The following is a 14,664-nucleotide window of genomic DNA, read 5'->3' as shown; positions in this document are numbered from 1 at the left end:
GCCCCCCTGCTATGCCAGGTGCCACTCTAAGCACTTTATGTGCATTAACTCACGTAACCCTCACAACCAGCCCATGTTGGGGTGCTATTTTTATTCTTTTGGAAATAAGGACCAGGAGGCTGGAAAGACAAAGCAAGTGTCCCAGAGGCACAGACATGGCAAGTGGGGCGGGCAAGATGCAGCTGAGTCCACAGCCCTTGCCCTTAACCACTGAGCAACCCAGCCTCCAGCATTTGGAGTCAGGGGTGTGTCTCCGTGGGGCAGTGACATACAGCACAGTGGCTAGTAATGGCACCAAGGGCACGGGGATTCTGGATGGATGCACCTTAGAGACCCCCAAGCATCCTCCCTGACACACAGACACACCAAGCATCTCAACATACACAGAGACACCCCCTACCACACACAGACACCCCAAGCATCACATATACACACAAATACCCCCAAACATCCCAGAGACACCCCAAGCATCACAGACACTCCAATCATCGCACACACGCAGACACTCCAAGTGCCCCCACCACACACAGACATCCCAACTGTCCCACACACACAGACTCCCGAGCTGTCTTGAGCAGGCTGGGAAACACCCCAGGGGCGGTGGAGTGACCAGGAAAGAGCAGGGTCAGCAGCAGCAGCTCCCTGTGTGGCTTGGGACAGATCACACACCCAGTTGGTCTCAGTCTCCCCATTTGCTCCTTGCAAGGGCGGGCTGGGGTCTCAGGGTCTTCCCAGCTCTGGTTCCAGGTAGAGCACCCCCCTCTCCCAGGTTGCAACCCTAGGGTGGCAGGAGTTTGGAATTAGACTGGGCATCACTGCTCCCGGGTGGAGATGGCTGGTACTACAGCAACCAGGATGCTCCTTCGCTCCTCGCAGTCCCCGCCTCTGGAAGGCAGCGTCCTTGAAGTGTATTTCCTGGGGCTCTGGGGAATGCCACCCCCACATCCACCCAGTGCTTAGATGCCACCATCATTAACACAGGACTTTGGGTAAAGCACTACCTTTCACTACCCTTCCACAAGGGAAGAACAACATCAGAATCTCACTCAAACACCCTCACGAAAAGGTCTCACAACCTAGAGACAGAGGACCATAAAAGGGAAGCGTTTAAATTCAAGCTCCAGAGCTCGAGCCCAGCTGGTCTGGCAATGGACGTGGGCCTCCGACCCTCGGAATGTGAGAGGGGCTAGCTGGCCTTACGGTGAAAAACGACTCTGTGCCAGGGCTGGCTCTCCCCTCGGCCTGCACAAACCCTCCACCCTCAGCCCAGGCAGAGGGAGAGGAGGGGGGCATGAAGGAGGCCCGCAGTGATTCAGGGACCCAGAGTGAGTGCTCCTCAAAGCCCTCCGAGGTCTAAACTGCTGTGTAAACCTTCATCAAGAACACATTAAAATATTATTTAAAGAAAAACAAAAACCCAGGTCCCCATCCTCTCACTCAGCTTTCCCCTCCCTGAGTCCCAGCGGCAATCACCAAATCCCCAACCCCTCACTGAACCCCTAGCTCCTTGCTGAACCCCCTAGGCCCTCACTGAGCCCCCAAGTCATTGCTGAACCCCAACCCCTCACTGAACCCTTAATTCCTCCACTGAACCCTCAACCCCTCTCTGAACTCTTAACCCCTCACTGAGCCCCCAGCCCTTCTCTGAGCCCCTTTCCACACACTGAACACCCCTCAGAACGGCTTGCTCCCATCCCCCCATCTCCACTTCCAGCTGGTTTTGAGGAGAAACCTGCCAGTCCCTCAGCCCAGCCCCCTTGGTTGACCTTACTTAAAGTACAACAGCTGCCACCAGAGAGTCCTTCCCAGTGACCGGAAAATCTGGGCCCCAGTCAGTGGCACCTGCTCCATTTCTCAGACTCTCGCCCCACCCCCTGCCTTGGCATTGCTTCTCATGAGGCCCCAGGGCATCACCTGCTGCCATTCCACCCCCAGCCTCAGCCCAGCCTCTCTGCTCCCAGGGACACTTTGGGTACCTGCTGCCAAGCTACCTATGGTTATTTTTCCACCACATTCTGGCCCTGTGTGGCTCAGAGACTTTGGGTTCCAGGTCCCAGGTGGCACTTCCCTAGACCCTGGTAAGCACTCAGTACAGCAAGTGGGGGCTCTGGCATCCTCACACCCTCCAGCCTCTTGACTCACTTTGGACATGTAATCTGTAGGAAGGGTGTTCTTTCTGAACTCACAGCTAAGGACTAATCTCGTTCCGAGCTTCCAGCCCCTAGCCTGCCAGTCCAAGAAACACTTACCACCCTGACTGGAGGAAGGCCCACTGGGATGCAGGCTCCTGGCTGGCCCAGCAGGAGCTCCACCTGTGCTGGACCGGGGTCCTATCATCTCTGTATCCTCAGCTCTAGGGCAGGGTCTTCACACAGCAGGTGCTCTGTAGATGTGGGAGGAGTGGATGGATGGATGGATGGAGAGAGGGAAGGAGGGATGGAAGGATGGATGGAGAGAGGGAAGGAGGGATGGATGGATGGAAGGAGGGATGGAAGGATGGATGGAGGGAGGGAGGGAGGGATGGATAAATGGATGGACGAATGAGCATATTTGTGTATCACAGTCTGAGGAAATAGTCACATCTTTAAATATTCAAGCCCCCCATCCCCTTCCAGTCACAGGAAATCCACTTTCCCAGGGTTCCGTTCATTTAGATATTCACAAACCCTCTGGGGCTACTTCTTCAGTCTTGGTTACCATAGCCAGAAAATAGGGTCAGCCAGACAAGCATCACTGCCATAACCTAGGCAGTTTGGAACACTGGAGCATTGCCTTGCGTCCCCTCGCTGTGGCTGCTCCCTGCACCAGGGCCAGGGTCAGGAGGGGCTGCCATCAGCCGTGTGCATGACCAAAGGTGCCCCTCCCCCACTGCCACCCCCAACTACTTGCTCCTAGAGAGAACACCAGTCTGTCCGTGGCTGTCCCAGGGCACAGCCAAAGCAGCCTCCAGGGCCTAGGAGAAGACTCTCTCGTTGATCCACGGAAAACTCCCCAAAGTCTCTCTCAGGCCCTCAGTCATACATAATCTCGTCTGCAGAGGGACCATGGGCAGGGCCACTCAGCCATCAAGCACAGTGGTCACAGTGCCTGGAGCCCACCATACCATTAGGGGCCCAATATAGGAGGAAATGTAGGAAAATAATAACTATAACCCAGCCTGGATTATATTCACTTTATATCCACACAGTCATAAAACATAATTTGTAATATTCTTCTGAGTGAAGAAAGGGACCCATGAAGACAAAAGTGCCCAGGGCCCACAATAGCATAATGGCATTTTGACCTAACTGTGGCGGTCTGACAAGCTGGACTATGTGAAGAAGAACGGGGCATCAGGAGTGGAGGAAGACTCATTAACAACCTGTGATATGCAGATGATAAAACCTTGCTTGCTGAAAGTGAAGAGGACTTGAAGCACTTACTGATGAAGATCAAAGACCACAGCCTTCAGTGTGGATTACACCTCAACATAAAGAAAACAATCCTCACAACTGGACCACTAAGCAACATCATGATAAACAGAGAAAAAATTGAAGTCAAGGATTTGATTTTACTTGGATCCACTATCAACGCCCATGGAAGCAGCACTCAAGAAATCAAACGACGCATTACATTGGGCAAATCTGCTGCAAAAGACCTCTTTAAAGTGTTAAAAAAAAAAAAAAGCAAAAATGTCACTTTGCGGACTAAGGTGCACCTGACCCAAGCCGTGGTGTTTTCAATCACCTTCTATGCACGCGAAAGCTGGACGATGAATAAGGAAGACCGAAGAATTGACGCCTTTGAATTATGGTGTTGGCAAAGAATATTGAATATACCATGGACTGCCAGAAGAACGAACAAATCTGTCTTGGAAGAAGTACAGTCAGAATGCTCCTAAGAGCAAGGATGGCGAGACTTCGTCTCACATATTTTGGACATGTTATCAGGAGGGACCAGTCCCTGGAGAAGGACATCAAGCTTGATAAAGTAGATGATCAGTGAAAAAGAGGAAGACCCTCAACAAGATGGATTGACACAGTGGTTGCAACAACGGGCTTAAGCATAACGATTGTGAGGATGACGCAGGACCAGGCAGTGTTCTGTTCTGTTGTACACAGGGTCGCTATGAGTCGGAACTGACTCCATGGTACCTAACAACAACACAGCAGTCCAGACTCAAGCTTTCTCTTAGCAATCAGATAACAACAACATTAACAGCTAACACTTATACAGTACTTATCATATGCCAGGCACTCCTCCCAAGAGCCCTATGAGGCAGGTACCATTTTTACTCCCATTTTACGGATGAAGGAGCAGAAGCACAGAGAGGTTGAGTCACTGGCCCAAGGTCACATAGCCAGAAAGCGACAGCCCTGAGTTTTCTCTGCTCACGGGATATCATCCAACCCTAAGCAAAGCACTCAACAGCCCTTCTTCAGCATCTGCAGGCAGATTTAGGGTGACCACAGTTTTTTCCAGGGACAATGGTTTATTGATGCTTTACATAAAGGCCACTATCTGGTACCTGGTTCAAAACAAGGAAGTTCCCCTAAAGCTGATGCAGCAGCTTCAAGAGCAACTAGCAACTTCCCTCCAAAAAGGTTTGTTGCTCTGTGAACATTTGGATTCATTTCCTAGAGCTGCTGTAAAAAGTACCAAAAACTGAGTAGCTGAAACAGAAATTTATACTCTCACACTTCTAGAGGCCAGAAGTCTGAATTCAAGGTGTTGGCAGGGCCGTGCTCCCTCTGAAGGCTCTAGGGGAAGAACTTGCCTTGTCTCTTTCCAGCTGCTGGTTAACTAACTAACCCATTGCCGTCCCGACTCATAGCGACCCTATGGGACAGAGTAGAAGCCCCAGCAGGGTTTCCAAGGAGCAGCTGGTGGATTCCAACTGCCGACCTTTTGGTTAGCAGCCGTAGCTCTTAACCGCTGAGCCCCAGGATGTTCTTAGCTTATGGCAGCATCACTCCCTCTGCCTGCATCTTCACATGGCTGTTTTCTTTCTGTGTCTCTCTGTCTCCGTGTCTCTTCTTATAGGGACACCAGACATATTGGATTAGGGCCTACTCTACTCCAGTAAGACCTCATATAAACTTAACCAATTACATCTGCAAAGATGCTCTCTCCAAATATCTTTTGGGGGGACACACATCAACCGATAACAACATTGAGGAAAAAAAAAAAGATGGCTCTCTTCATCTGGCACTTCATTCTCTGTGTATTTGCGGTCATTTCTGTATTTGTGTACATGTTTAAATGTGTGACATATGACTGTGCGTGTCTGTGTAAAACTGAAAGCTTTCTACGTGAGACACTGGTATGTGTGCCTGTCTGTGGGTGTGGGAGCCTCTATGTGTGTGTGTGTGTGTGTGTGTGTAGGTGTGTGTATATGTTTGTTGCAGCTATTGTGTTAAACCATCTCATTGAGGGTTTCTCTTGTTTTCGCTGATCCTCTACTTTACCAAATGTGATGTTTGGACCAGTGCTAGAAGTGCTGAATTCAAATCCTGGCTCTGCTGCGTTCCAGCTGTGTGACCCTGGATGGTCTCTTACCCGCTCTGAGTCTCAGCTTTCTCGTCTCTAACGAGTAGATCATAGTAACTACTTCATGTTGTGTGGAGAAATAAGTGAGATGATGTAAGAAGTACTGGGTGCCCAATAAATAACTAACAGAGTGAGATGGGGGAGAAACTGGGAGCCCGTTCCACCCAGAGTGGTGATGGTGTTGTTGTGTGCCACAGAGTTTATTCCGACTCATAGCAGTCTTATATGACAGTATAGAACTGGCCCATAGGGTTTCCTAGGCTACAGTATTTACGGAAGCAGATCACGAGGTCTTCTGTCCCACAAAGCAGCTGGTTCCTTTACCCAGAGCGGTTGTTGTTGTTGCTGTCATGTTGTTAGGTGCCACCAAGTCATTTCCAACTCATAGTGACCCTGTGTACAGCAGAACAGAAACACTGCCTGGTCCTGCATCATCCTCACAATCATTGCTATGCTGGAGCCCATTGCTGCAGCCACTGTGTCAATCCATCTCATTGAAGGTCTTTCTCTTTTTCACTGACCCTCGACTTTACCAAGCTTGATGTCCTTCTCCAGGGACTGGTCACCCCTGATAACATGTTTAAAGTACATGAGTCAAAGACTTACCATTCTCGCTTCTAAGGAGCATTCTGGCTGTACTTCTTCCAAGACAGATTTGTTCATTCTTCTGGAAGTCCATGGTATAGTCAATACTCTTCTCCAACACCATAATTCAAAGTCATCAATTCTTCTTCAGTCTTCCTTATTCATTGTTCAGCTTTCACATGCATATGAGGCAACTGAAAACACCATGACTTGGGTCAGGCGCACCTTAGTCCTCAAAGTGACATTTTTGCTTTTTAACACTTTAAAGAGGTCTTTTGCTGAAGATCTGCCCAATGCAATACATAGTTTGATTTCTTGACTGCTGCTTCCATGGGAACTGATAGTGGATTCAGGTAAAATGAAATCCTTAACAACTTCAGTCTTTTCTCTGTTTATCACGATGTTGCTTATTGGTCCAGTTGTGAGGATTTTTGTTTTCTTTATGTTGAGGTGTAATCCATTCTGAAAGCTGTAGTGTTTGATCTTCGTCAATAAGTGCTTCAAGTTCTCTTTGATTTCAGTAAGCAAGTTTGTATCATCTGCCTATCACAGGTTGTTAATGAGTCTTCTTCTAATCCTGATGCCACGTTCCTCTTCATGTAGTCCAGATTCTTGGATTATTTGCTCAGTATATAGATTGAATAACTACGGTGAAAGGATGCAACCCTGACACACACCTTTTCTGATTTTAAACCACGCAGTATCCCCTTGTTCTGTTTGAATGCCTCTTGGTCTATATACAGGTTCCTCATGAGCACAGTGAAGTGTTCCAGAATTCCATTTTTTGAAGTGTTAGCCATAATTTGTTGTGATCTACACAGTCAAATGCCTTTGCATTGTCAATAAAACACAGGTAAACATCTTTCTGGTATTCTCTGCTTTCAGCCAGGTCCATCTGACATTAGCAATGATATCCCTGGTTGCACATCCTCTTCTGAATCGGGTTATCGTTTCTGGCATTTCCCCATCAATGTACTGCTGCAGCCTTTTTTAAATTATCTTCAGCAAAATACCCAGAGTGGTAGGGGCCCAAAAAAAAGCCTGCAAATCTCAGAATTGGGCTCTGTCTCAGGATGCTTGGAAAACCATACCCTCGAGCCAGCTCCATCTCCCATCCAAATTAAACAGTAGCCACCCAAGGTCAGGGAAAAGGCCTTGCTGGAACAGGTTTCTTCTCCCCAAGGCGTGGCTCGGCCTTGGCCAGGTGGACCTCCTCCTGCCTACAAATACACTCATGCCCCCTTAGGGGCCACTCAGTCCGGACACTCACACTATGTTGGGCGTCACAGTCCTCGCCATACTCCTGACCTATGGTAAGCTCTGGATGGGGACTAGCTGCTGCCAGTGGGCTGTGAGCTCCAGATGGCCGCCTGGGGACAAAGGCAGAGCCTCAGGCGCTCTGCTCACCAAGGCTTCAAAAAAGGAGTTTGGGGTCCAATGTGGGCTCAGATGCTGCTGACTCGCTGTGTGGCAGACAGGTCACTTCCCCTCTCTGTAGCTCTGCCTTCCCCTCCGCAAAACAGGACAGTGGGCTGACCTCCCCAGGTCGGGTGAGCATTAGAGGTGAGATATAGAAGGCACCGAGAACGGTGCCAGGGATTCACCCCAGGGACCATCAGAGCCTACCCTTCCCAGCGACGTCTCTCACTTGGGGATTCTTTGCTCCCCCATTTTGGTGGTATTGCATCGGATCAGGAATCAAAGGACTTGGCTTAAATGTCACTCACTCACTGCAAGACTTAGACAAGTCACTTCACCCCTCTAAATCTCACCAACTTGCTTGGGTAATGAGAGCACTCGATTAAGAGTCCTTCCAGCTAACAGCAGGAATAATAGCAGCTCTTCTTTATTGTGTTTACTATGTGCCAGACTGTGTGCTAAGCTCTTTACATGCTAATTTGACCCCCACAACGACTTTGAGAGGTGGTGTTGTTAGGTGCCATAGAGTCGAGTCCAACCCATAGCAACCCCATGTGGCAGAGTAGAACTTCCCCATAGGGATTTCTTGGCTGTAATCTTTATGGGAGCAGATCACCAGGTCTTTCTCTTTCAGAGCCACTGGGTGGGTTCAGACTGCCAACCTTTTGGTTAGCAACCAAACACTTAACCATTGTGCCACTAGGGCTCCTTCCCTGAGAGGTGGGTTCTATGAATAGCTCCATTTTACAGATGAGGACATTGAGGCTCAGTATCTTGCCCAAGATCACTTGACTAATTAGTGGTTGAGCCAAAATTCGAGTCTAGGTGCTCTTCACTGATCCACACAGCTTGCCAGCTGCAACATTCTGTAAGTCTGGATTCACCGCACATGCACCCCCAGGGTAAGGGTGAAGGACAGGTATGCTTGGACTCTTTTTTATTTCCTACAGTGTACTAAGCGTCTGTTCTGTACCCAGCCCTTTGCTAAGCCTGTTATATGCATTGTCTAATTTAGTTCTCAGGACAAACCCACCAAGTTAGTGCTAGTCTTCCCATTTCACAGAAAGGGAAGCTGAGGCCCAGAGAATTAGGTGGCTTCCCCAAAGCCATGAAGTGAAATATGAAGCCATGTCTGCTGGACCCAAAACTGGTGCTCTTTCTACCTGCCCACCCCACCTGTCCCCACACCAGTGGGGATGCCAGCCCCACTCACCTGATCTCCTCCCCTCCTGCTCACCCAGCCTCCAGCTGTGGGGTCCCCAGCTTCCCTCCCAACATAGCGGCCCGGGTGGTAGGAGGAGAGAATGCCGTAGCCCACAGCTGGCCCTGGCAGGTAAGCATACTGCTAGGGGGTAGGAGGTGGGGGTAGGCAGGGCTGTGGGATGAGGGTCCCCAGAGACCTGACACATGACTCTTATGCACCCTCTCCAGATCTCCCTCCAATACTTTGCGAACGGCACGTGGTGGCACACGTGTGGTGGCACCTTGATAGCCAACAACTTCGTCCTCACGGCAGCCCATTGCATCAGGTGAACTGGGATGACATCCCACCCTGGGGCAGGGGCCTCATAAGCTGCTCTTCTAGACCACCTACTACCTACAGGCATGGGGCTAACTCGGTTATTCGTTTAGCCATGCAACAAACACTTATTGTGCAGGGAATACAGCAGGGATGAAGACCTCGTCTGTGTTCTCAGGGAGCTTACAGTCTAGTGGAAGACAGAACAACAGACAATTAAACAAGTAAATACATATCAGGTGGTGATGGAGAAAAAATAAAGCAAGAAGAGGATAAAAAGTGTAACGGGTTCTATTTTAAAGGGCATGCCTGAGGGAAGGAGTCCCTGGGTGGTCCAAATGTTTAACAAGCTAACCGAAAGGTTAGAGGTTCGAGTTCACCCAGAGGTGCTTTGGAAGAAAGGCCTGGTGATCTGAAAAATCAGCCGTGGAAACCCTATGGAGCACAGTTCTGCTCTGACATACATGGAGTCACATGCAGCGGAATCGACTTGACAGCAAATGGGTTTTTTTTCTTTCTTTTTTTTTTTTGACTGAGGGAAGACCTTGATAATAATGGGATATTTGAGCAAAGATTTGGAGGAAGTCAGGGGGAGATCTAGGGGAGGGCATGCCAGGCAGAGGGAACAGCCAGTGCTGTTCCCTGAGGAAGGAGCCTGCTTGGTGTGTTTGAGAAATAACGAGGAGGCTGGTATGGCAGGAGCAGAGTGTGCGAGGGGGAGAGCAGGAGGAGGGGAACTAGAGAGGAGACGCACAGCTTGATGGTGCAGGTCAGTGTCAGGACTTTGGCTTCAACCCTCAGTGACATGGAGCTATTAGAAGTTTTTTTGAGTGGAGGAAGGGCAGGGGCTGACATATTTTAGAAGACTCACACTGGCTACTGGGTTAAGAATGGACAGTAGGGAGGCCAGGGTGGATGCAGGGAGGCAGTTAGGCCACTGTTGCAACAATGTAGGCAAGAGATGATGGTGGTTTGGACTAGTTTATTCTTACAGCAGCCCTAGCACCTAAGTTCTAATATTATCTCCACCTTACAGACGAACAAAAGGTCCCTGCGTGGCACAAGCCGTTCACAATCAGCTGCTAACCAACAGTTGGCGGTTCTAGCCAGGGCTTCCAACTGGTTTGTTCAGGTTCTCACCTCTGCTGAGAATTTGCATTTCTAACAAGTTCCCAGGCAATGCTAATACTGCTGGTTAAGGACCAATTCTGAGAACCACTAGCAGAGCGGTGCGTCTCTAACTCGATTATACATATGAATCACCTGGGGATCTTGTTAAAATGTAGACTCTGATTCAGTATATCTGAGATGGAAATGTGAATTCTCAGCAGGGATTCAAGCCAGAACAAACCAGTTCTAAGCCCTGGTTCTAACCTACCCAGTGGCTCTATAGAAGAAACATCCTGGTAATCTGCTTCCATAGAGATTACAGTCAAGAAAACCTTATGGAGCAGTTCTACTCTATAACACATGGAGTTGCCATGAGTCATAATCGACTCCACAGCAACGGGTTTGGTTTTTGGTTTTTATGGATAAGGGGACTGAGGCCCGAGGCTACCCGCTAAGAGCAACAAAGACACAACATGACCCAAGTCCTTTGACTCCAAGTCCAGGGTCTTTCCTCTACACAACACTAGGAAGGGTCAGTGGGGATGGACACTCTTCCTATGGTGGCCACAGTGTTGGGCCACCAAATCTACCCTGACCCTGTCTCCTTCCCCTGCCCAGTGACTCCCTCATCTATCGCGTGGGCCTGGGGAAGAACAACCTGTCCGTGAAAGACGAGGAGGGCTCCCTGTTTGTAGGTGTGGACACCATCTTTGTCCATGAGAGGTGGAACTCCTTCCTGATACGGTGAGTGCCTGGCTGACCATCTCATGGCTCCTGAAGAGAGGTCCCTGAGACACAGTTGCAGGGTCTGCCCCCACCCTGTCCCTGGTATCCTATCCTCACCCCAAACAGCAGGCAAGATGGCCCCTTTACACAAAATACTAAATGGAGACAGACTTCCCTCCCACCCCGATCATTGGCCAAGAGTCCCTGAAAAATACACAAGGAATAAAGACGCAGAGGCCCAAGAGTGTCCTGCCTGGAGTCTCTCAGCTAGAGGTTGAGCCAGGACTCACCTTTATTGAGCACCTACTGCATGCTCACACTGCAACATGCATTTTACATGCCACTTCTTATTTAACCTTCACCATAGCCCTAGACAAGGAACTGAGGCTCAGAGAGGTTAAGGAATATGTCCCAGGTCACATGGCCCAGTAGATGGTAGAACTAAAAATCAAAGCAGGTCTGTCTAGGGCTGCCCACTTCCGTTCTGGTAAAATGAAAATATAAAACTCATAACAGTAAGTATCCCTCTTTTGTCATTATAACTTCCCATTTGCTTTCACTTAATTTCTGAGGGATAAATAACCAGCAGTGGTTCAGAATGCTTCAGCTCTGGTTTCCCCCTCAGTTAAGCCTTTCCTTTTAAAGGGATGAGTGATCAAGTCAGAAGGCAGATCATTTGCCCTGGGGCACATCTGTCAGCCAATATGAAGCTAGTGGTCCATGACATTTATGGGGGACTCCTGGCCACCCTTGTCCTGACTCCCAACTCACAGCCCAGGGCCCTCCACCCCACTTACCCTCTCACTTGGATTCCAGCAACGACATTGCCCTCATCAAGCTGGCAAAGTCCGTGGAGCTGAGTGACACTATCCAGGTGGCCTGCCTGCCAGAGAAGGACTCCGTGCTGCCTCAGGACTTCCCCTGCTACGTCACTGGCTGGGGCCGCCTCTGGAGTGAGTACCAGTTGCCATGGAGTTGAACCCGACTCACAACGACCCCATGTGTGTCAGAGTAGAACTGTGCTCCATAGGGTTTTTAAGAGCAGATTTTTCGAAAGTAGATCACCAGGCCTTTCTTCTGAGGCACCTCTGGGTGGACTTGAACCTCCAACTTTCCGGTTAGCAGCTGAGCACATTGAGTACAGCTCCTGGCAAATCATGAGAGCCTTCCTAGAGGAAGCAGCTCCAACAACAAGCACTCCACACACACTTGCCCATCACTGTTCCTTTCTGCCTAACCATTTTCACATCTTGTTTACCTTTGTAATGACACCAACTAATATTTATTACCCACATACTACGTGACAGACACTCTAAAAAGCTGTGTTGTAAGGATTAAACAGATTAGAATTGGCCGGCTTGGCACATAGTAAGTGTCATATAAGTACCTGTTAAGTCAAATAAATAAGCCATGGGGCGGGGAGTGGGGTGTTAGATCTTTATGGCATACCAGACACCCAGATAAAGTCCAGCTGAATTAAAGATTTAAATGTAAATAAATGAAACTATAGAAGACCTACAGGAAAATACAGATCATTACTTAGAAAATCTTGGGGTAGAAAGACTTTTGAATATGGTACACCAAAGGCAGAAACCTACAAGGAAATGGTTTACAATAAAACCCTAGCATCCAAATTAAAGACGACTCAACTCGATGGTTATTCCTTGAGGGCTTTCTGTGGATTGATTCTACTTCAAACCTGCTGCCCCTTCCTCACCCTCAGAGGGGTCTCTGCCCCAAACGGTTCAGGACAGTTGGCTGAGAGTCTTGCCTCTTGATTAAGGTCATTTGTGTGTTGCCCACAAAGCCCTGCCAGGCCTCACCCCCACCCAATCCCGGAAGGCCCAGCGGGCTAGGCTGGGGCTGGGCCTATCCCTGCTGACTTTATGGTCACGGACCGCTCTCCCCAGCCGATGGCCCCATCGCCGAAGAGCTACAGCAGGGCCTGCTGCTGGTGGTGAAACATGCCACGTGTAGGAGATTGGACTGGTGGGGTCTCCTGGTGACGAACAAGATGGTGTGCGCCGGGGGCGACGGAGTCGTCTCGGCCTGCAATGTGAGTGCCCAGACCCTGTGCCTAAGTAGGGGGATAGCAAGGGAGGCAAGGAAGGTGGGAGTAGGGAGACCTATATGAGCGAATCCTCTCCCTGGGAGGAGACTGTGCCCCGGATGGGCCAAGCAGGCTCAGGGGAAGACCTGTCACCCATACCTCACCCCTTCCCCTTGCCTTCTCCTCGCCCCCAGCGCTGTGGCAAGAGCAGGAGAGTTGAGTCAGAGAATCTGAGTTTAAGTCCCGGTCCCACCACTTACTAGCTGTGTAACCTCTGGCAGGCTGTTTAATCTCTCTGAACCTCAATTTTCCCATCTATCAAATGGAGACATATAAGAAGCTTCACTGCAGCCTCTGCACATGTTCCTTCATGCCGTCAGCTACACCAGTCCAGGAAGACAGGGGACTTAGGGAGATCTGACACAGAACTCAGAAACATTTAAGACAATCAAAAACTGTCCTGTTTTCAGACACACAACCCTCTCCCCACTCCTACCTTCCCCATTTTCCCAGGTCTCTAACGCAGCCCCCAGCATCCTCATGTCTCTGGGCAGCTCACAGTCTTAGACACGGTGACTCTGGACATCTGAGGAAACTGAGGCACAGAGAGGGTTAGCATTGTCCCAAGATCACACAGCAAAGCAAGAACTAGTCTGACACTCCAGATCCCCCCAGAACTGGGCCAAGGCAGACCCAAGCCAGATCTCCTCTCCCTCCCCTACTAGGAACAAGTCGAAGCATAAACAGGGGACAAAGGCTGAGGAGCCAGCCCACATCCCCCTCCCCACCCTGCCCCCGTTTCCCAGGCCTGCCTCTGAGGGAGGCCTGGTGGCTAATGCCCGCCCCTTCTGGCACAGGGGGACTCCGGCGGTCCACTGAACTGCCAGGCAGAGAACGGCTCCTGGGAGGTGCATGGCATCGTCAGCTTCGGGTCAGGGCGGGGCTGCAACATCCCCAAGAAGCCCACAGTCTTCACCCGCGTGTCTGCCTACATCGACTGGATCAAGAAGGTGGGTGCCCGCCTCAAGCCTGTGGACCCCTCCTTCCTGCACCCGTGGGCCCCTCCCCTCGCACACTCATTTCTTCAATCACTTCCCTGCTTACTCCTTCACTCATTCACTTATTGCTTGCTCACCAAAAACTCCCCAAAAAACCAAACCCATTGTCATCGAGTCCATTCCGACTCATAGCGACTGTATAGGCCACAGTAGAACAGCCCACAGGGCTTCCAAGGTTGTAGTCTTTAAAGAAGCAAACTGTCACATCTTTCTCCCATGGAGCTACTCGTGGGTTCAAACCGCTGATCTTTCAGTTAGCAGCCAACTGCTTAACCACTGCAGTATCAGGCCTCCTTGCTTGCTCAAAAATCAAAACCCATTGCCATCGAGTCGATTCTGGCTCATAGCCACCCTATAGGACAGAGTAAAGTGCCCCATATAGAGTTTGCTAGGAGTGGCTGGTGGATTTGAACTGCCGACCTTTTGATTAGCAGACGAGTTCTTTTTTTTTTTTTTTAATTTTACTTCAAGTGAAGGTTTACAGAACAAACAGTTTCTCATGAAACAGTAGTACACATATTGTTTTATGACATTGGATAAGAACCCCATGACATGTCAACCCTGTCCCTTCTAGGCCTTTTTTTTTTTTTTGGTGAAAATATACATAGCCAAAGATACACCATTTCAAAAATTTCTACATGCACAGTTCAGTGACATCGACTACACTC

General features: G+C 49.7%; 1 protein-coding gene across 1 annotated transcript in view; it reads left to right on the top strand.

The window, feature by feature from the left end:
* The first annotated feature begins 1,148 nt into the window (after window positions 1-1,148).
* Window positions 1,149-14,664, top strand: part of CTRC (chymotrypsin C) — a 14,705-nt gene continuing 1,189 nt past the window's right edge. The window contains exons 1-8 of the mRNA XM_023732194.1: window positions 1,149-1,176; window positions 1,266-1,325; window positions 8,775-8,866; window positions 8,965-9,062; window positions 10,781-10,906; window positions 11,705-11,841; window positions 12,799-12,944; window positions 13,796-13,948. Coding sequence (XP_023587962.1) covers window positions 1,149-1,176; window positions 1,266-1,325; window positions 8,775-8,866; window positions 8,965-9,062; window positions 10,781-10,906; window positions 11,705-11,841; window positions 12,799-12,944; window positions 13,796-13,948 — 840 coding nt within the window. The remainder of the gene's footprint in view (window positions 1,177-1,265; window positions 1,326-8,774; window positions 8,867-8,964; window positions 9,063-10,780; window positions 10,907-11,704; window positions 11,842-12,798; window positions 12,945-13,795; window positions 13,949-14,664) is intronic.

Source organism: Trichechus manatus, unplaced genomic scaffold (genome assembly GCF_000243295.1).
Source record: "Trichechus manatus latirostris isolate Lorelei unplaced genomic scaffold, TriManLat1.0 scaffold00048, whole genome shotgun sequence".
NCBI lineage: Eukaryota > Metazoa > Chordata > Mammalia > Sirenia > Trichechidae > Trichechus > Trichechus manatus.
This window is presented reverse-complemented; position numbering and strand designations above follow the sequence as displayed.